Source organism: Odontomachus brunneus, unplaced genomic scaffold (assembly GCF_010583005.1).
Source record: "Odontomachus brunneus isolate Ranch 3 - 2012 unplaced genomic scaffold, Obru_v1 Obru_scaffold_069, whole genome shotgun sequence".
In the NCBI taxonomy this organism is placed as follows: Eukaryota; Metazoa; Arthropoda; class Insecta; order Hymenoptera; family Formicidae; genus Odontomachus; species Odontomachus brunneus.
The window spans coordinates 1,578,669-1,602,230 of record NW_022639519.1 but is presented as its reverse complement, the minus strand read 5'-3'; the positions used below and the strand labels follow the sequence as shown (position 1 = coordinate 1,602,230).

Here is a 23,562-nt window from a genome sequence, read left to right as displayed (position 1 = left end):
TCTCTCTCTCTCTCTCTCTCTCTCTCTCTCTCTCTCTCTCTCTCTCTCTCTCTCTCTCTCTCTTGCTCACATCATTCGACATTGCTGGCTCCTGAAACATCGTAGAGAAGAGGGGCTCACGTCGCAAGCGAAAACACCGAATCCTTCTTGGCTATTGCGTGAAACATATTTCGACCATTCGCGGGAGAAAGGGACGAGCGTATCCGGGTATGCAGCGTGCGTTTCCAGGATATCCAGCAGCATGCGGTGGATTCCCGAGTGGGTCAGAAAGGGAACTCGGAGGAATGCAATTTTCTCCGAGCGCACTTTGAAGACTAGCGTCGTTTGGCCGATGAACCTTCTCGTCAAGCTCGCTTAGGGACCAAGGATGCCGTAATCGATACATCGTAACCACGATCGCAACGTGCATCGCTTCGGCGTTATATCGCGATCGTTCCTTGCTCCTTGGAAAAACGAATCTTCAAAATTTGTGGAATCTTTAATCTCGATGGAGCCGTCCCATTGATCTCAACCGCGACGCTGCGCAATTTATGCAGCGTGCGGAATTATAAGATGTTAAAGGCTTTGAGAGAGAGAAAGAGAGAAACTCAATCGTGGAGCTCATTATTAATCCTGCGGCGCATCGAAACTATGCCGAATTCTCTCGTAGTCTCCTAGATTAACCGCCGGCAAATGACGAGAACTGCATAGAACAAGTATCAAAGATCTGTTTGATCAAATTAGACAGTGCTTCGATGCAAAACCAGGTGTTTATGTAAAAAAATATAATCTCATCCTAAGCGAAATTCTCTTATGTTATAGTTTAAGAAAATTCTTCTAAAACCAGAAGGAAAATATTGACATTTAAAAAAGATCGCAAGATGCTCTTTTTCCTGTAATCTGTAAACGAAAACTTTTAAGACTATTTCTCTTTTAATGAAGAGGAATGATATTGTACCTAGAATATTTTTTTCTTTAGTTTTAGTAGGATCCTTTTGAGACCACATATAAGAGAATTCTGTTAAGAATGAGATTATGCGTCTTGGTGCTCAAAATTGTCGTAATTTGTACAGAGTGAGATATTCACGACGCGACTTCTCATTCGTCGATGAGTTTCTCGTCATTCTAACCCCTTCGATTTCTTGCTCGATATAGCGAACGGTTGATTCGATTCCGCCAATCGGATATCAACGCTATAGAAAGGGGGAATAATTACGATGTTGTTCGTTTGACCTTCCGAGAACGTCGAGTCGAACGGAGAGGGACAAAGTCATTATATCCGGAATTATTTCATAATTAAATCAGCGAATAAAAACACGTCCCTCTGCTGCACGCAGCATTAAGGAGAAAGTCTGAAAGGAGAGGGTTCAAAAGAACGGACGGGTTGATCTGCACGAGAAGGAACGAAAAGAAACAAGAAAAAAAGCGGGGATAAAGGTGGTGGAAAGGCAAACGACAGAACCTCGCGATCGGTTGTAAAGTGTCTTCGGGAGCAAGGCGATCCCAACTAGGAAAAAAAGAGCAGAAAGGGAGAGAGGCAAGGAGAGGAAGAGGGAGGAGAGAAGGCTGGGAACTTTTAAAAGTTATTTAAATTAAATAGACTGCGCGGAGCGAGGACGATGCGCGAAGAGGGGTGCGAGAGATAGGCGAGGCGACACGAGATAAGGGTTGATTGCGAGAAGGTATACCCAGAGGGATGGAAGAGGGCAGCCTCGGCTGCTATTGATAGCGACAACACACCCGGCTGAAAAGTAAGCGATGTCTCTCGTTTTGGTGAAGTGAGCTAGAGCATTAAAAGGTGTCTTCAGTCCCCTTTCCCCCTTCCTGCCGTCCTTTCCTTCCTACTTTTTAACGGGCCCGGGTAGCCTCAGGGCTCCAATACACGGCGTAGGCCTCGAGACGTAAAGGAGCTCCCTTCGCAGTCGCTATCTCGTATCTCGTTTCGTTCTTTTCGATCTCCAGAAGCGCGGCAGGCAAGCAAGCAGACAGGCAAGTAAAGGGATAGGGAGAGAGAGAGAGAGAGGATACGGGATAGTCCGATAATAACTCCCATTAATGCTTTTTTCCTGGCATATCCTTCCCAGATGGGAGCGGCTGTTAATATTCGTAAAACTGCCGTTTCTCCACGGTGTCTCCTTCGGCATTTTGTAATACGCAGAACCGTGGGGGTTTTCGAGGGTTGTTGCCCCACGATTCGCTTCGGGAACGCGTCCAGAGCACGTCGATTGCAACGACATTACACGACGGGGGATTATAAATCTCATATACCGCGCCTATAAACTGCTCGCCGGGAATCTCTAATGACGACATTAGTATGCCGCGAATACCGGAGAACGGGAAGCGAATTAATGAGAGCGTTACACGGAAGAAAAATGTCAGTTCGTGCAATTGAACCAGATGAAAATTTCGTGAAGTGATATCTTTATCACCACAATCAAAAATATATTTGTCTGAACTGGTCCCTATTCTCACCAAGCAATGGAAAATTCAGTTACACTAACGGAATTGTTTCTTCCGTGTACATACATTATCACACGTAAAAATCGATTACTTGTATTAAATTAGCAAATACGAAAGTGTCGTATTCGAGTTGTCGTACTCGTCGCGCCTTCGTTGCTTTCCGCGTATTCTGCAAGGCAGCTCGAGTCGCGTGCGTGTCTAAAAGATCTCACAGCCGGGAGGAAAGTTTCGCTCGACTCACGCGGCAGCGACGCGGTAATCTTCATAACCGCGCAACTTTTTATTATCCGTGGATCGAGCGGCTTGATTCGCAAAACTCGTGAGACTTTTCCGAATCCCGCGATGTATTTAAACGAGAAAAATCCTCCGCGCTCTGTAGCGTCGTAATGTAGGGACCGAAGATCGCTTTATCATCGCGATTTCCGCGAACTTCGCGAAGTAATATCTATAAGGTCGCGCCGAGGCCCGCGATGAGATTTATCGGGGCCTCGTAAAACCTTCATTACGACCGAACTTCGTTATCCGCGTCTCCCGTCCCGAGTTCTCGCGAACGAGGATCACGGCTCGACAAGTCGCGAGTGTTGGCTTATCCGAGTGACCTGGTCTGTCTCGATCGACCAGTGGATCGACCGAACGTTCGATCGATCGATCTCATCACGACTTACTTCCCGGGAGCGAACGCGGCGGTGGCATTAAATTTTCGATAAAAGCGAAAAGCGAGCGTCCCGCTGCATCCTACAAACTCCGCTGGAGCTCTGGTTACGCCGGAGTTTCGGCGGAGATGATGGACAGGCCACCGAAACTTCGCTATTGTTTTATCTTCCGTGTTCCGCGTGTCGGGAAGCCATCGTACTTCGTACTTTTATTAGCTTTTCAGCGGTGACGTAAAACCAACGAACATTATCGACCGAATAGCTAATCGAAAGCACCGAGGAAAGTTGGGCGCACACACATGTGGTCTAGAGTTATATAAATTATCCTACACGGATAATCCTACACGGATTATCAAATCGACAACAGTTGCCAAGATGTTGACAAACACTTATATAAACACTTTATTATTGTCCTTCCAGCAATTGCCGTGTGAACATCTACATTGAAAATTCGTATTCGTAAAGAGTATTATTATTTTGTCGCTTCCATATCGAGTTCGTAAAGAATATTATTATTTTGTCGCTTCCATATCGAGTTTTCGCGCGTTATTTCTCAAATGATATTACGGATAAAATAGCAGAAAGCTTTATTAAGCAGATTTATCAACATGAGCAATCCAAATAAAGAAGTGCTTGAATATCGTGGACCATACACGGATATGTGTTATAGTCGCTTTTTCAATCCAAACATGTGTTATGTTTGCAAGTCGGTAGACAGAGGCAATTTAATATTTTGTAATTTCTGTCACTTGATTCCTTACTGTAGCGAGGAGCACAAAGCGATGCACCACTCGACACACATGAGAATCTGCTTAGATATTGCATCAGTTTTGCAAGAGATATCTGGAGGCACACGCAGGTTCGACAACTGGCAACAATGGATCCAATCAAGAAAAGAATTGACTGAATTAATTCAACAAAGAGTGTCCAAAATAGATCCGTATATGAAGCAGGTTATCTTATGGTCAAAATCGTGTTATGTATGTCATCAACAGACCGATCTGCAGGTTTGCCAGAGATGCTTCTCGGCTAACTATTGCGATGAGCACGCAAATATTTTTCACACAAAACACGTTGGAAACAAATGCGATCAACTGATGTTATCGCTTAATATAGATATCGAAACTATCTCTGGTAGTATGAATAACATGTCATACAAATTTCTTCAGGTTGTTAATAAGACGAGCGATTTTGAAGAGATGCTCCAATTTTATATAGAATTTGTACTACCACAAAAAGAAGATATAATTTGGCTTGCTAAAGACTACGTTCAGTCTGACCAATTTTCAGACCCATTGACAATCTATTTTGGATTAAAGAAACTAGGACGTTTAGACATAATACGAAAGCCATACGTTGTTATTCATGTTATAGCCACAATGACTATAAATATAAATTGTGCAGCAGTTTGGGAAATTTTATTACACCTTCTACCCGAAATACAACATCTAATAATTGTAATAGTAGGGATGAGACTCAACAAATATTTGTATGTATCAAAACTATGTGAGCGCTGTAGAAATAGAAAAAACATACTCCATTTAATTTCGTACGATATGCTATACAAAAAATATATAACAAGTAGGAGATACAAGGTACCCACTATTATTGTAGGATTTCATATAGACCCTGATGAGAACTTGGATGTTTTGGGTAATACATTAAGCGAAGTTATAAATATAATTCGGTTTGTATCCTGTCCGTTAGTTTTAAGTTTTTCCAGCGCAAAGAAAGCACAACAATTCATAGATAAGATGACAGAAATTTTAGATATACATGTAGATCCTCATTTGAAGATGAAAAATTATTTTAGTGGTCTTGTGCCCCACAAAGACGTCGATACCGGTGATATATATTTCTTTAATGATTATTTAATTATTTACCTTAATTATTAAATACTTGCTGAATAATGCGCCAACATCGTACGATAATTGTTCCATTCTTTGTTTTCTATTGATTAAATTGTTCTATTGTTGTAGGTAATTGTTGTCGTAGATAATTTATTATAAATAATTGAGTGATGTTATTGTAAATTATGATTAAACAATAAACATTTTTAATAAAGATTATCCTTTTTTAATAATAGTTACGTTGTTTTCTTTTCACGCTCTTGTGTATATATATAATCGCGTATATATAATAATTCAGTAATTTCTCTCTTGAGGTGAGCAATACAGTCCCAAAAATTCTTCAATACTTTTGTCAAGTTCATCAGACATTAGTATTTCTTTCCGTAATTATTTACAACTATCATTCAACGTATTGGTTGTTACCGGCTTAAAAAATTCTTTATAATTGGAAGTCTAAGTATAATTAATATTGATCATTGAAAAGTTTTGCAACCTTTTCGTCTTTGACTATACATCTCGGGGATAATAAAATTAATGAGAGCAACCTACTTCCTCTCTTAGATCATCTCATGGTGCAGCGATTTTTTTTTTTTGCTCGCTCTCGAACGTTCCCATTGCGACTTTGTCTGGCATGGGGAACTTACCGGGTGAAAAAAAGAGGCAAGTGCACGTGAGAAAGAGAGAGAAAGACGTGCTACTGTCCCGAGGAACTCTACAAAGACACCGCCATGTATGCCAGTCGCAGATGAGCTTCTTGCTGCACATGCTCGTTAACCCGCCGGGTTTATTGAGACAATTAATATGACGTTGCCACTCTTCGGATCCGGGCGCATTCATCGTATTGGTGCATTCCTATCGGATCCGTTCGCCATTGGCCGTCTGGCTGCGTTTCACTCACGTTTGCAATTAAAGGCTGCATCGCTAATTAACATCTGGCTGAAGTGGTCGACCGCTTGAGCGAATTCCTGCCGAGCCACTCTTCGGAGTCAGGACAGTGCTGCCTTCCATCAAGAGGAATCTGAAAGGGTCCCCAAAATTTTATGACATCATCGTAAACCACATGAGAACCTGATATCTATTTCTTCTATATTATTGAATCAATTATAATTGTGTGGAAAAAAGAATAATAATTTCATGAAGAAGTAAGACTCTTAGATTCACTAACGAAGGTGTATAAAACGAGTCAATAAGATGTCCAACGCGAATGTCAATAAGAATTAATAAGATGTCACATACGAGGAAAATATAATTATTATTGGTGTCGCAGAAATGGTAAAGGCGTATAGGAGTTATAAGATTCCTAAAATAAATATCAATCATTTGCGTTCAAAGAGCGCTATAAAAAAATTTTGTCAAAAAATTTTGTAACAAAGAAAAATTTTGTAACAAAAAATTTTGTCAAAAAATTTTGTAACAAAGAAACGTTGCGAGGAATTCTAAGATATTATATGAACGAAACTTTCGTCTAGAAGAGTGCAATTAAGAGTGTTCATTTGCAATTTTAGTGCAATTGAATATTCACTTTGAATATTCTTACGACATGAGAGACATATCGACAAAGCGTGGATATTTTTCGAAAGTCCAATCCACAAGCCCCTTACAAAGGTTATTCGAAAGGCGCCGTCTTGGCGTTTTTTTATGTTTTAAGTCGCGCTTTCGGACGAATAGCAGTGATATAATTCCCGTAATAAAAGGAGACATACATCGAGACTGATACAGAAGAACTCATAAAGGAGATAGAATACAATCTTCAAGTTAGATCTGCCGAAAAACTCGATCGCAGGCAAAGAGATAAACTTTGGACATTCAAATGAGCGCTTTACATTCGCGAAAAATCATTTTACGAGTGTACGTTTTGGACTAAATAACGTGATAGCGGGGTAGCCTGATAATTCTGCTTTCCGAGGGCATCCAAAGGCACGAAGACGGCGCTGTGTTGGAACGTTGATTGAGTCGTAATTTCCGTTCAAGTGCGAGGAAGAAATGACGGCCGCTAATAACGTACTGATACGGATAATGAGGATAATCGCGAGAGACGGCGGGACGGCGAGATAGAGAGCGATGCGTGCCTCTGAGAGCAGACATCCGCCAACTTTTACTATATTATGCACGTTGAGAGCGGCTATCTCGGCCGCGTAGGAAGGTAGAGGCCCAAACGCCGAAAGATAGCGAAATTTAGTTGCAGAAGGCAATCCGGCCTTTACTGCCGTTTAAGCAGCATCAATTCAGCAAGTGGTTAAGTATTAGGGCGGCAGTAAAACCGGATTCATCAGCAGTCCCGGGGCATTCATTATTACCGCTCTCTCGGTCCGCTGTAAAACTGAAATTAGTTCTGCACTTTTACCCGGGCGCTCTCGCGACGGCACGTAGATCGTTAGAGCGCGTATCGTACGTAAGCGTGAAACGAAATCCCTCGACGGGATTGAACGTCTATTTATAACTGGATAATAACGACGCCCTGGGAACGGAAGAGGTTTCTATAAAAAGCTCGCGTGTGTCCAATAACAAGAACCACCGAAGCCGGCTTCGCCGAAGGTAGCCGTACGGTCTCGTTCGATTTATCGGCGCCGTTCACACGCTCAGTCGCCACCGACTGAGACTTATCTCCGATATTTACATTTTATTAATAACGCAACCGCGTCATTGCACCTCGTCGCTCGTAATTAAAAGAAAAAGATCACTTGGAGCAAGATTAAAGTTAACCTGCTATCAATAGTTACTAACTTGTCCCCTGTAAAATTATCGACTCGTACATTTCTCTCAAAGTTGGTTGTATCAACTTCTTGACAAGCTATCTAACAGTAAAATCATGTGTCTATCTTCGTTTTTTCTTCAAATTAGACAAAGGCAAACATATGATTTAACTATTAGGTAGCTTATAAAGAAATTAAAACAACCGGCCTTCAAAGATCTAAATGCGCCCGTGACATTTCGTCGCTGATCGAACATCGATCGTTTCATTTCCACAGGTCCGTCGCGAAAGGTCAAGTGCGGAAACGCAATAATCGTCTGGAGCATCGGGCCATTCGAACGCACCAGCATACAGAATGTCAGGAGGACAGGGACAAGAGAAAGAGAGAGAGGAGGGGGGGAGAGAGAGTATCAAGAGGAGGTTGGTAGGATAGCAACGAGTAATTTATGGCGCAAGTTTTGATATAGTGCGCGCGTTTAGGGTGGAACTTTAAAATATTAAAATAGCCGCGGCGATACGATGGGCTCGAACCGCGACGGGAGATTTATCATGCGTCGGAGATACCGACCAGCCAGTTTATACCGGGTGCGACACAACAGCGTAACGCAACATTCCCCGCGACCGAAGAGCCCGCGATATTCTCTACCTGGCTTCGCCGTCGTACACGAATCATTAATACATCGATGGGTTTGGGATTCGCGATGCGATTTCGATCGTTGCGGATTCGCGCTGAAATCGCATGATCCTACTGCACTGGGTGACGATGTAAAAAAAAAGAGAGAAAGAACAGAGGGAGAGAGGAAACGTTCCATTATGAGATTTCAATCGTTATCGTGATCCGCGAGTTAAATGTCGTTCAGACAAAATCTGTGATAAAATTTGACAGCGGGAAACGATACACGTTGCGCTACAACTGGTTGGTTGTGCATGTCAAAAGGGATTGGTTGTTCAAAGGGAACGCTTCAAGCGATTTTGTAAAACAATGCTTTACAAAAAACAACGCGTCACTAACGAGGATATGGTTGCAAGTTTAGATGTCCTAATTATCAAAGTCTCAGCTGTGATGACTTGGCAAAGTGAATATAAATACGAGCCATTGACGAATCTTAACTCCTAAATGTGTGCATAAGTGTGTACAAAAACAATACGTGTCTCTTATTTCCTGTGTGATACGAAACTATTAAAATTATCTTTTTTATTAAAAATAGGTTCTACGTTAACATCCAAAGAGTAACAGACAGCTTTGAGTCTGAATTACTTTTATAGATTCCGACCACATGTCTCTTTCTCACTGATCCCCGCTCATTAAATTTCTATTCTTCATCGCTCTGCAAATACCCAAAGCTCGTGAAATTTGTCGAGAGATGAATTTTCGTCAATTCCATCGTAAGTAAGTAAAAACAGAACGTCGAACATCCGACAATTTCGCAGTTTCCATCCTTGACTCGCGCAGTACGTTACCTTACAACAATCACGCTTGACTTATTTCGAGCGATCTCTAGTTGATTATTTTTAAAACAATCGAGTGTGGTCGGTCAATTTCTTACGGCTTAAAGATTAAAGTAAGGTTGTGGACAAGAAGTACGAGGTGTAATCGAGCACTCCGGCCAAATAGTTACCGCGCGCTAATCACTTGATTACTAACGAGATCTCAACTGCTCAACAATCGCTGTACAGAATATCCGATCTGGTCGCAAGCGAAGGGTTAATAGCGAACGTAAAACGACGACGCCCCGCAGCGTTTGTATATCGAAGGTTTGGGCGCGCGACTCACGTGCACACCGAAAAGTCGCTCGTTCAATTTCAGAGCACGTAATCGATAATCGGCCGCGATAAGTTATGAATCACGTGCGGCGGCGCGCCGCGGTCTTCATTATGTACGCCCTACGCACTCGATAATATGTCGGAGGAAAAAAAAAGGTAAAGAGCCGTCCCCGACCGACACCCCGCATCTATCGAAGGGCGACCGACGGCCCCGAGGCGCAACGGCGGCATGTGGGGCCGCATATGGCGCGTGGCTTCCCATTGTTAAGACCGCGGTTTACCTAACTGACTTTTTGATCGACTGCGTTTCACAGGGCGAATCCGAGCTGGCCTTAGAGGGGCGCATAAGAGTAAGGTGTCATGGAACATTATGCTGTTTCGTCAATGATCGTATCGTTTACTTAACTTGAAGTGCTCATAACAGGGAATCTTTGTGCGTTATATATCTCCAGTTATATTTCGAATTGTCAACAATTCCCGAGACAAACAGAACGTTTTCATATGTCTGTTACGTATACACATCTTCCTTTGTATGTTTGAAGTTGGGAATATTTCGCTTGGAGACAGATATTTATATCATTATGTCTCTAGTTACATTTCAAAGTGGCATTGTTCTTTGAGTAATCGTCAGAATAATCACGTTGGATTTGTATAAAGAATTCTGACGTTTCGTACCAAATCTACGCATTACTTCTGAAGTGATATTACGTATAAGGAAAATTTATCAGATAATATGCAAGAGTTGAAATATTATGGACCATACACGCCTGACCGTTACAATCAATTTTTCAATCCAAACATATGTCACGTCTGCAAGGAAAGAGACAAGGATAATTTAATATTATGTGATTGGTGCTGCATGATTTCTTACTGCAGCGTAGATCATAAAACAGAACACCAGCCGCAACACTCAAATATCTGTAAGGAGATAGCGAAGCTTTTAAAAGTAAAACCGCCAGAGGACAAACGCAGATTCAGCAATTGGAAGCAATGGTTGCAATCAAGAAATGAATTGTTGCAATCGACCCAACAAGTATTTGATCGTCCATTGGAGCCGTGCGTGAAGCAAATGATCTTGTGGCCGAAATCGTGTTTTGAGTGTTACCAACAGGCTAAACTGCAGACTTGCCAAAAATGCTTTACCTCCAACTATTGCGACGAACACGAAACAATTTTTCATGCCCAACATAATCTGCATAAATGTAATCAACTGACAACATTGCTCAACATAAATATCGAAGCTATTTCTGATGAAACACCTGGCGCATCGTATGAATTCCTTGCATCTATTGATAAAATCACACGTTTAAACAATATGACTGATATTTTGTACCATATTCTATCTAATAGGGAAGATAAACTGTTAGTTTGTAAGGACTATGTACAGTCCAATTACTTTTCCAGGCCACTGACAGTCTATTCCGGGTTCAAAAGACTGAAAGCATTAAATATTTTACAGCAAACGCATGTTGTCATTCATGTTATAGCCGCAAACTCCGTAGATAAAAATAGTCTACCAGCTTGGGAAATTCTGTTACATCTTCTACCCAGTATGCAAAATCTAGTAATTGTAATGATAGGGCCGGAATTAGAGTACAATTCTTGTGTACATAATCTTTGCGACCGTTGCAAGAATAAGAATGTGACGTTTACTACCTATTCAAATCCTATGTTATATTACCAGTATATAGAATTAGCTCCTAATTACATGAATCCGACTATGATTGTAGGATTTCATGTAGAGTTCAATGAGGGAGATATATGGCGGAAATCTATAATAGCAATGCAGACTCGGGGCTGTCCGCTACTTTTAGGTTGCTCGTGTGAACAAGAGGCGCGAAATTGCATAATGAAAATAAAAACCGCTTTGGACGTTAAAGTAGAGCCAATTTTTATTAAGAAAAATTATTTTAATAGTTCTTTCCCACATAGAGTATTACTGACTGGTGATACGCATTTCTACAATGAACATTTAATTATTTATCGGGATTTATATTATTTTGATACAAATTTTTCTAATTATGGTGATAATGATCAATCCAGTTCTCGTTCCTCGCACCTGAATGTGTGACGCGTTTGTAGAGTTGGCACATAAAATCACATGTATAAAAGTAACGACATTCAAAATTTCTTTAGACATTTCACTAGAACTTGTCTCTCTTCATTATGCAGTTGCGCGTTTCTTGTCCCCGACAGCGAACGGTAACACATCCACATGAATAAATTTGCGGTTTCCTACAACGTATTTCGAACTTCCTTTTGTACGATTCCACTACGCTCAAATTTGAGATATATATAGCTTGTAATGAATTATGGTCGAACAAGATCGTAATAATTTTTGTGCACTGTAAAAAAAGTCCAACGGACATAATGAACCGATCAAAAGTTAATAAACGGATATATGTTCCAATAAAATTCTCCGACTAACTTGATCGGAAACTTGATCTAGTGGCCCCAAAAACGGTCAGATATATCGCTTGAACTGGCATATCCGTTATCATTTGGATTTATCTCTTAATGTAGGAGAAAATGTATATACTTGGCACTCCAATTTTTACCTTTTTTTTAGTAATTTTTCTAAATTTGCTCCAACATAAGAGTATGCACACTTGTACATATCAGTTGCAATGTAAATCTCTTTCTGTGCATTTCAAATTTATTTATGATGTTATACGGTAATGGATATTTGCAGCTCTTTGTATCACCAATTATCTTTCATCCTTTAATTATATATTACATATGAATATAATTTATTTGAAAGGATTCATACACGGAGAAAAATAATTTATTGGCTCAGCAAATTTTCTGCTGGTTTAACAAAATCTTTTCATTATTATATGGACAGCAAAAAGATTTGCTAAGAATACTAATCACTATTTGCTGGATATAATTTGCTGAATCTACAAATTATTTTGCTATAAGAACCATGATAGATTTATATAAGCAGTTGCAGTTTTGCTCCGATAGCAAATAAATTTGCTAAGGATATATTATTTTGCATCAATAACAAATTAACGTAATTCTTAGGACAAATACACTCAACAAATTTTTTCTATCTTGGCAACGAAACTACTTCTGCTCCGATAACGAATAATTTGTAAAATTAGTTACGTCAACTAAATTTTTTTGATGTTACTACGAATATGCAGTAACAACGACGATTTTGCTAAAAGAGCAAAATTATTTTTCTCCGTACAGTTATGTTGCTTTTTATTGACTATTTGTCCCGTTATTTCTCTTCTAATATCTTCCTCCATACGTTTCAAGTCTAAACATGATATTTTACTTGCTGACGGATTAGTGCTTCGTTGTACATTTAAGCATAACATCAACATCAACAATTCGAATGTCGAATATGATTAGAGTGTATATTATCTCCTTTGTTTGCATAAGTCACAAGGAATATGGAACAAATAGAGAAACAGACAGGAACTAACAGCTGACGTTATATTTGAGGATGGAGCTAACGAATAAAACTGATTAAGCCACGCAATGGAGAAATGGGTCGGTCTAACGTAAAACCGCAAATTACGTGGATGAAACCTCTCTTTCGGCGGCCTCGGCTTTAATGTCTTTATGCCATCGTGCGACGCGACTCGTTCGAGTGGATCGCGAATTGCGGCGCGATTCAATGTCGGGTAATGATTTTCATTAAATTCGGCTTTGACGGATCCGCGTCGCGGACGGGCGGGCGCGAATGCCGCGGTCGTGTTCGCGATAAAACATTCAGAGCTTTATATTGCCATCGGGGGTAAAAAAAACTCTCGACGCGAGACAAGCGTCGAGAGCGTTGACAACGATGGCACACCCGTCGACGTCACTTTTCGTGCATTTCTGCAATTAAAGCGATCGATTAGCGCGGCGTGCTCACTCACCGTGTCCGCGCGATCACGCTGATTCCGACGGCGCGATATTCATTTAAACGGGATCACCCGATAAGCCGGTGCTAACGCGAAATTTGACGTAGATGTATTCACGCGCATTGTGCCGGCCTGATCGAGGGTGCAAATCGCTTGCTTGTTTGCACCGAGCGTGCTGTCGCTACGGTTTACGGTAAATGGCCGCTGTCGAAAAGCGGTTTCCGCGAGCACTGCTGGAAACTCCCTCAAAGTTTCCGATTTTTGTTCGTTTTCCGGTGGTGCTTCGGACGCATATGTCGAAGGAGGATTTCAAAATTTATCTGTGCTAATGATAGCTTGAATAAATCCTTTTTCTTTTCTCCAATCGACAGTGCAGAATGCCTGACTTCTCTCGCGCGGCACGTATAATCTTTCAGCAGAGCTGATACAGAACATATGTACTGGAAGAAAAAGTTTTTGTACTCTCAGTAGTTAATAATAACATATTTAATTATATAATATATATATTTTCGCAATGAAAAATTAATTTTTCCAGGTAAGAAAATATACATCTGCTTAAAGCTTTAGTTCTTTTCATGAAGACAATTGTTCTATTATTTCTATTTAAATGAAAGAATTTAAATTTAATCTTAGAACCTCCAACATGAGTCAAATTTATCGAGACCAACTTTTCAAACATTATCGTCGTTAAAAACATTTTTTATAACTTTTCTCTAATTTTATAATTTTTCTAACATTTTTTCTAATTTTCTTCAACTTTATTGAATCACAGGAGCATTAATATATTCATATTTCTCGACATTTTCTATACAAATAAAGAAAAAATTGAGTTTTGATCATTTTTCTGGAAATTATGAGCAAAGGAAAATGCACTAAAATTTTCCTATGTTTACGTAACTCTTTGATATTTAAGATTCTAGGATTAAATAAATATGTTATTAGTACACGCATACCAAATAAATATTTTTTAATTTTAGATACTTTTTTCTTAACGTAATCAACATTAACACTGTTTTCTTTGCAAACGTAATAACATAATTAAACAATGTTCGTATTTTGCTCTCAAAATCTTGTTGTTAGCCTGAGACAAAAATGAGACACAAGTTTCGTTGGTCGAATTCGCGAACCGAGCGAGAGTAATCGAAAATTTCCGGAAATCAATCTTTCAGCACAGCACAGAGAAGGGAGAATTACGGCGTAAAGTTTCCGCGTTACTGAAAGTTGTTGCTCGACGGGAACGCGAGTCGATCGTCTGCCAATTAAACGCGCTCTCGTCGGCGCGATTACATAATAATCCTCTTGCCAGACGGCAGTTCGATGGGTCGATTAAACCTTAAACACGCTGATCCACGACTCGATTATGATGATCGCTCGTTAATTAATCCGCGCGCGTCGCCTCGGGGCCGCGTCAGTTCGGGGCGCGCTTCGTCGGGATTCACTTTTAATCCGATTCGAATCCGACATCAAGCAAGCAACGAAAATCCACGGTCTCCGACCGAGTTACTAATTGATCCCGTGTACACGCGTGCGCACACGTACACGTACGTCAAAACACGCTGCGATCCTCCGTCACAAATTTCGCGGACTCCTTGCGCAAAAATGCGTTCGAATACTTCGCGATACATCGTACACGCGGCGGGTCGCGATGTTCCGCCGCGGAGTGGACGTTGTTTCGAGCACTTGGAGTGGCGGCGCCAGCCTCAAGATTCGCGTAAATCAAAGCGCCGCGGGAAATTCGAGCCGACCGTATATTACGCGGGAAAACTTCCCGTTTCCACGAGAATTCGATTTATCGCTCTCGGCCATTACTATCGGACTGCCTGCTACCGGCTGCCATGGGGCCATGTCACGCGCGAATCATACACACACACACACACACACACACACACACACACACATACAGCGTGGAAAACTTTTTCAACTAGCGGCCGCCGCGTCGCGAGGAATGAACCGTGAAAGCCGGGAAAGTATGAATGCTAAGGGCCCTCTGCGATTCACGGGGGCAGGCACCCCGGCATAGCAATCAGCGATTCTCTTGAAAAGGCGGGAAACTGGGACGCGGGACATTTAAATTATGCATTCGCCGCCGACGAGGACGAGTCGCGGAAGCTGGGAGACCGAGGGACGTGCGGAAGGGTGGAGAGGTGTACGAGAAATCGTGCTTACATAAAGCGGAACGTGCGAATCGATAGGCTTCCGGTATTTGTAGCTCGGTGAGCTACACAAATTCCGGGTCACCTGGCATGTCCGCGTCTCAATAACCGCTCTCGGTGTGCTCTCGGTTGGACAATTAAGGATCTTTCACGGAGAGATCGCGAATTTCATTCAGAATTTAATAGAGATCGCGTGCAGAGGTGGGCTTTTATACCGACATATCAGCGCACAAATATACCATTGTATATACCATTGTATATTCGCCGCATACAGCCTGCTCTTTTATTCATAGTATTAATTAAACGCTCAAAAATAAGTCAAAATTCCTGTCTCATTTTCGGCCTCAACAATTTTAAATTCTAATTAACGCCTTTTTAAGTTCTATTTAACACCTATTTTGATATTCCTACACAGAAAAAACTGCACACTGCATTCAAGTAAATGTTACTTGTTTCAAGTATTTCATAAGTTTATATGTCTGCGAATATATCATGAGTTTTCATCATAAACATCAAATATATTCAAATACATTCTGAATTCTAGTGAGTTTAGCATTTCAAAGATATTGGATTAAGACAAAAATTCGCTTTGCTTACTGCGCAGAGTCGTACCAACTTTTCCTGGAGAAAGTTTTTTAATATTCTTGTAGAGAGAATAAATTCTACTTTTGAGTACATGATAACGAACTGTTCTAAAATTTCTCGCGAGTACGTTCTAAAACTTATTATCAAAGTAATGTTCTTCTTTGTATGAATAACCATTACTTAAAAGAAGGAGAATAAACTGAGTGATTGCTTTTCTTAGCAATAGAATGATATTTTTGTCTGCGTATACATGGGTCTCTCTTAATTCTATTAAACCTACCAATTTTGTCAGAAATCCTCTTTAGAACCTACAGGTGGCATTTCGCACTCTCTGCCATTTAGAGGCGTTAAGTAGGATTTCAGTTTCTATGTGTATTAAACACACACTGATCCTATCGAATATACAGGTGTTAAAAGGTTCAGGTCGCAAGCGGGGCTAAAGTTTCGACTGAAGTGCACTTTTCGTGAAATTTTCGTAGAATTCGCAAGTGCGATACTTAAATCGCACCATCCCACGTACGGGGACGAGTCACGTGGGACTGAATTTCGATGGTGCGGAGAATTCGTAGAGAGGGCTGAAAAGAGCGAGAGAAATCGCATTCGCGTAAAACGAAATGTATGAACCGATAGACCGCGCGTCGCCTTATGTAAGCGCGATTTCCCACAGGCACAGACGCCGCCAGGTCGTTCGCATACGCGTTCCCGCAGGAAACGCCGAGTCCGCGATTGCATCGGAAGTGCATCGCGCCAGTCGCTTATCGGTCGCGCGCCGCCGACGCATTTACCTCGTTACCGGATTTTACGCCTATCGTCGGAAGTGCAAACGAAAGTAAAAACTCGCGATCAAAGGAAGATGAAAGTGGAAGAGCGCAAATATTGATTATTAAATATGATTATTGCCCATGAGGATTCATTCGATTCATCCTAACACGACAAAAAACGTCTCGTGCAACGTGCAGGCAAACTGTCAATGCGGCGCGACTATTGTTTAAGCGTTTCTCATTGATCAGCGCGCAATATGTCTATTATTTTCAAATAAATTTTAATAAATTATAAACAGAGCGCATATTCCGATTTGATGATGATTGAAATCTACGAGTGTGAAAAGGGTTGTGAAAGGTTTGAAATGTTTGAAACCTAAAATATTTATCTTTCAATATATATGTGTACAATCATTTCGTGTTAATCGCGTACTCTTTACATATTATTTGCACACTGGAAGTAGAATCCTTGATTCGCGGGTAGTACATTTCCCGGCATATTCCCGCAAAAATTAGATACCGCGATCCGAAAGAACTCGAGTGCTCTCGAACAAGCAAACATTGCGCAGACGAGTCGCGAGATAACGCGATTAACGTTGTAAATTGACTACTTATTTATTCAGCCGTCCATCGATGCACACGTTGCACAAACGATAAATCTATGTCGGTACAGCATGATTCATCAGTTACCAAATAATTCGCAGTCCCTCTAAAAGCGCGATTTCACTTTCACTTCACGCTTTACACCACCATTGAGAGCTAAATTCTGCTGGAAATTCAATTCCCTTAAATAATCCGTATGGTAACGCGGAGTAGAAATTTTACACAACTATCAAAATGTAATATTTATAAGTAGCATTTTCTACATTGAATATTTTTTCAAAATTTCAACGATATATATATTTTTATTTATTTATTTTGTCGTTTCATAAAAGTGATTAAAAACACACATCATCGACTTTCCTCCTTCCGACTTCAAATATCATTTTCACTTTGATACAGAGAGCTAGGTAGTATTGGCTATTAATCGATTAAAATCATTTTGACTAGAATAATCGGCAAATCAATAATCAAAATTAATCAATCGTCACGTAATCAAAAATCACAAGTGATTTCATCGATTGATGGAACTAGTCATCAATCAAATTTTGATGCGATTAATTATATACCGATAGACAGAATACGAGAAATATTTAGTTGTTATCGCCGCGAATGCGCGACTTTGTTTCGCGGCGATCGCGCCGTGGAACTTCTGAACATGACTGTATAACGCGGTAGGCGAACTGTTTATCTACTCAGCCATCTATCTGCCTTGCTCGCGCCCAATTAATTATCCCTAATCAAGCGCGTTTGCAAGCCGCGCGCGATTCAATAACGTCGTGATATCGCGTTTCAATACGGGAATATCGAGTGCCGCGGGAATCGGCGAGCGCGAGCGTGTCAACGACCCCGAACGATCGGCGATGCGCGTTCATCGAGATCGCGTTTATCGCTTAATGATCCTATAAGAATTGCCTTTCCGGAACGTGTGCATCGATTGCACGTTCGACACGCGACGTCAGTTCTGAATTGCGCGAGCGCGCTACACGGAAAAAAAAGGTTGAATTAACGCGACGTGTTTGGGCAAGCAAGTTTCGACGAAGATAAACCGACTTTCTGGTTATTATAATGAGATATTCTGCAACTAGTTCTAACACCGCGGTCAGAGTTTGGTTACTGCACGGAAAAATAAGTTTGGTTGAATTAAGCAAATTTTAAATAAAATACGAACGAACTAAAAATTCCAGTTGAAGCTATTAGAATTCTGTTTGAGCTGACAAAATTTTTGATCAACGGAATTCTGGTAACATCAACTGGAATTTTCTGGCTCGTTCATATTTTACCAGAAATTAGTTAATCCATCCAAATGCTTTTTACCATGTGTGTATGTCGCAATAACAAGTACAACTTAGACAAGTATCGTAAAAAAAGCATAGTCGGATTAACGTAATATGTTTGATTAAACGATTGTTGAATAGAACGAAACAAAATTTCTGATTATCATAAGCAAATATTCTGGTATTCATCGCTCGTCACAACATAAGCAAACGAATCAGAATTAGAAGTTCCCGAATTCGAATTCCACCAAGGTGTAAAAGGCGAATTCTTCTCAAATACAACGTAACATCAAATTAGTTTAAATGACTAATTTCAAGCAAAATAATACCATACATTAACACCTTAAGAAACAATTTTGAGTTAAAAAGAATAGTAAAATTTCTACTGGGAAATGTGAATATAATTAGATTTTTTATTGTAACCAAACTTGTTTGGTTACTTTACCAGAACGTATTTGACCAAATTTGTCTGGTTATATTGGCGAAAATTATAGTTCGTTTCTCCCCAAACAGTCCGGTTAATTGTATCCTGAACACAAATTAATTCAACCGATCTCCTTTTTCCGTGTGCCATCAATTAGGTCTCCTCCTTCAACGCGGATTCCTCGCACAATCGCGAAGATGAAGTCCCGGCTTTTTATCTTTCGTGTGACCGTGGACACGCCAAGGACTTCTGTAAGATTTCCTTGGACGAGTTATGGGCGACTCTCGCGGGGTAAAATTAGATTGCGCCAACTTTGGCGCGCGGCCACGAACGCTCGGGAGAACGCGGCGTATCCGGCGCGATCGTCATCGGGAGTGAATCGTGTGAATTTGCCTTTGAGCGAGCTCGCATAATTTATCGGTCGATTCAGCGCGATTCGCGCGATGCCGGATGCAGGAAGCGCGTGTCCGCGCGAGCGCGCGCGTGTGTTCACGCGCGCGCCCAGTCGAGTGCGGGCGAACGCGCCGGATGCGCTCTCAGGAAATTTTATTTCGCTCAGAGATGCATGTACCGATACGCCACTGATATATAGCTCGCGCATTGTATCGTCGTCGTAACTGTAAGATCGGATGGCCCGATTAGGTGTGCGAGCCATGTAAATAATGGAAAACGCGTCACGACGCGTAACGATAAACGTGTACAAATGAAGACTCGAAACAAGGGAGAAGAAAAGGGAGAAAAACACGATAGACAGGACAGGACAGGGAGGTCCCGTGTTGCCGAAAAATTTCTTTCTCCCGGGGAAAGAATCCGTGTAATGCGTCGGAATTATTTAATAATTAATATATTAATTAATATATTAACGTAATATATATAATTAATATATTAACGCCGTAAGAGTCTGTCATAAGATTCTTTTACAGATAGTAATTTTCTCTTATTTAATTTTCTGTTTTTTAATTTCCTTTGTACATTTCCTGCGTTAACTCTCCACTTGTTCCGTAGGTCATTTTGGAAACAGTGAAATTTAAATTATCTGCTATGAATTTTGCTAAAAAAAAATGTTATAAACATTGGGGGCTAAACAACATTCTCACTAGAAAGTGGAAACCTGAAATAGTAATGAGAAAAAGTTCTGCTCCGAATTTGTTATATCTGTCCACGAAATAAATCGCGTTAAATAAACCGGGAAGAAGCCGGTGGGTTGAGGAGACGCAAGGAAGAGCGTTTACAGAATTTTCAAAGATCAGTCCCGATGATTAGATCCGCGATTTTCCTTGCATTTTTCGATGCATGCATCGAAAAATAAGTTCACTTCCTTCACTGTATGTTTCCTACAATCGCTATTCCACCGATTGGCTCTGCCCGCGGTATGTTTTCTGTATTTCCTGTACAAATATAACGAAGTAAAAATTTCCGACATACATAAATATTGACTTTGTGTTGAAATAACAATGTGTAACAATGCGTAACAATGCGCTGATCCGATACTTTGTTGTCGTTTGTGAGCCATTAATCTGTGATATCACTCGTTTACAACGTACACCCACAATAATTATGAGGAGTCACTTATTTGCTAAGTATATTAACGAGGAATTTATGCAAATTCCCGTCGTCCGTTAATGCCGCGACCAAGCTAACGACGCTGCATTAAGAGACGGAACTCTTGAGAGGGTGACGTACCTTTGAAATCGATACGTACTCGATACGGCGAAACACCGTCGACGAAATGGACGACGTTTTAAGGTTTTCAACTTCGCGTGGAACTTCGCTTCGCGGCGGGGAGAGAAAAAAGAGAGAGGAAGAAAGGAAGAAATAAAAGTAACTTATGCTTTAAGAAACAGAGAATTCCGAAGACAAATCGTCGAGCGGACGGAAACCCGATACAGCCCGCGGTAACGTTGAAAGCGGAGGAACTGGTAACAAAAGATAAAGCGAGGGAGGATGATGGAAGACAATGCCGCAAAAAGGAACCGACAAATCAAGCAGGAGAAACAAGTCAAAGCTGGCCGACGTGTATCGAGAAAGTGCCAAGAACAAAGACGCGCAATTTTATACAATATACGCTCCATACAGTTAGTTAGGGGAGGGCGCGCGGGGGAAGTAGAGATAGAGATACACGGTTCGTTTACTTTCAATTATCATCTGTGCAAGATATGAAGGCGCGCGTTTGATTCTCCGTGCCGGCGAAAAATCTCACTTTTGATTCGCAACGCGCGAAAGCATGTCTCGCGCGCGCCTCGTTTCTCTTTTTCAAGGATAATAAATTAAACGTATCCTTGATAACAGCAAAGTATTTTTACAGTGTAAGTGTGGATGTGCGGTGACTCGGTTAAACGCGAAAATAACCATTTGCGCACGTAAATTATAGCGATTTCACGCTCGACCGAATAGAAGGGCAAAAACACACACCGCTCGAAGCGGTATGGCGCGCGACTCACGATGGCGGCTTTGCGACGGCCGAACGAAAGAGCCTACATATTAAAGCGACGCGCAATTATCGATAATCGAAATTACCTGAAATTATTATTAGCCATAACGCGCCGGAATGAACGGCGCTGTCGATCGATTCGATTATCGTTTCCTTCCGTCCCGCCGGCCGAAGAGAGCCGTTCTATATCGAAGCTCGTCCGGCGAAACAAGACGCGCGAAAATTCAATTTACCGGCCGGATAATTTCACTGCAAACTAGAAATTTGTAAGCAATAAAGGAAACAGTTATGCTCGTCTGTTCTTCAACAAACGCATTAAAACCGACGGAACAATCGGCAGCTAAGAACGCGATCGATATGTGGAAATTTGAGGGTGTTAATCCTTCGAGCGCACTGCGGCGCAAATTTGCACCATGGATTTCCTCAAAAAGCGATTTTTTCGAAATGCAATCAAATGTAAATCAATTTTTTACTCTTCCATTACTTTTTCATTGGCTTTTATACTATCATCGTCACATTTCTTTGTGATCTTATTTTCTTATATTAAAAAAAATAATAATAAATTGGAATTGATCAGAGATTTCGATTGAAGTTGAAGAATTCTGTCCAAGTCGACGAAACTTTCCGGTCAATATGAACAGAATTCTGATAACTTCAAGCGGAATTTCCTAAATTTGTTCATATTTCACCAGAATCTTTGTCGATCCAACTAAATATTTTTTTCCCTATGTATTTCAGAAAAGCGACTCTCTAACTTTTGTCCAAGATATTTCCTCATTGCGTTCTCTTTGAGATATCTGCGATCGTCACATTAATATTGCTGTTATATATCAGCGCCATACCTTATTTATTTCGATAGGATAGATAGGGTAGATTTCTATCCGAGAGAAAAAGAGAGAATGGATGAGCGAAAAGAATCGTCATCTCGAGACAGAACTTAAATTACACGTTCAACATAGCGCGACACATTTATGACGCAAGTTCAACTACAGCTCAACGCAGAAGAGAGCTGTGCTTGTTTCGTAATGAGACTTTAATGGAGTCATTAAGAAAATCTTCTTTCTCTTATTATGTGAGTAGCCTGCTCAAGCTACCGCTATACGCTTCGAGGTATTGAGATATCAGTAATAATAATATAGTGACGTCGCGCGCGTTTCTTGATATTTAAGATAATCATTTCGCTCTAGTAATTTACTCTTAATGAGTTTACCTAGACTCGCGACCGTTATTTTCACGACGCAATCTCCAGATGTTTCATTTGATATGCAGTCTCTGTAGAATCCATTTCTGGGGAGTCTTTGGTGTGCTTTCATACAACTTACTCCGTTCAATACGTACACGACGTTAGTTAAAATCGATAACAAATACAGACTTGACGATAAATTTTCTAAATTTTCGTCTCTTTCAATCTTACTTTAATCTCCGATTAAAGGCTGCTTAGAATCTACCGCGAATTACGCTGTCATGCTTTACTTGTAACATCATCTCGTTACACAATTCCTGAGAAATAGTAAATCCTTCGCGCAAAATAATCGTGCGATGCATGTCCGGTGTGAGTTTCAACTGAGGGAAAATTGAGCTCGAGCACACGTTAGAAAAGCCTACTCTCGCGAACTGGTCTTCGTGGATCGCCGTGCAGACTAGGTCGTGCTGGAATTCACGTGGTCGTGTCGGGATTTCACGGAGATACGCTAAATGCCGCATTGGCGCCGCGAGCGGCACGCGCAACAAATACACTCACACAAGATGTACTCTTTATAATGACAGCTTTATAAGCGTCTGGATATTTAATTCATCACGCGCACAGCCGTCATGCCGACCGCCGCGGGCACGTTCCGCAAACATGCACGCTCCGATGCCCGATACATATGCAGCAGACGTACGTAAAAGTGCACATCTCCATTCGAATGGCCAGCATAATTTTCATAATACGAGGGTGGTCTGAAAAGTTTCCGACCTCAACGTGAAGATAGCAGCACTTGTAAATAAAAGCTAGTGAATTTCGTTGTTCATCTGTTGACAGTTACTCACCGAAGTTTCAGCCATTTTGGACTCGCAGTTGTTATGTAACAG

At 41.0% G+C, this 23,562-nt stretch overlaps 2 protein-coding genes and 1 long non-coding RNA gene across 3 annotated transcripts in view; 2 read left to right on the top strand and 1 right to left on the bottom strand.

Annotated features, from left to right (window-relative positions):
* LOC116846782 overlaps window positions 1–23,562 on the top strand; it is a 546,096-nt gene that overhangs the window by 169,167 nt on the left and 353,367 nt on the right. The gene's annotated exons all lie outside the window — the stretch shown is intronic.
* Window positions 1–23,562, bottom strand: part of LOC116846791 — a 180,450-nt gene that overhangs the window by 94,808 nt on the left and 62,080 nt on the right. The window contains exon 3 of the long non-coding RNA XR_004378598.1: window positions 5,841–5,960. This is a non-coding gene — a long non-coding RNA (uncharacterized LOC116846791). The remainder of the gene's footprint in view (window positions 1–5,840; window positions 5,961–23,562) is intronic.
* Window positions 3,457–5,165, top strand: LOC116846787. Its single transcript, XM_032821065.1, has one exon. The coding sequence runs from the start codon at window positions 3,701–3,703 to the stop codon at window positions 4,985–4,987; it is 1,287 nt and encodes a 428-aa protein (XP_032676956.1). The 5' UTR covers window positions 3,457–3,700; the 3' UTR covers window positions 4,988–5,165.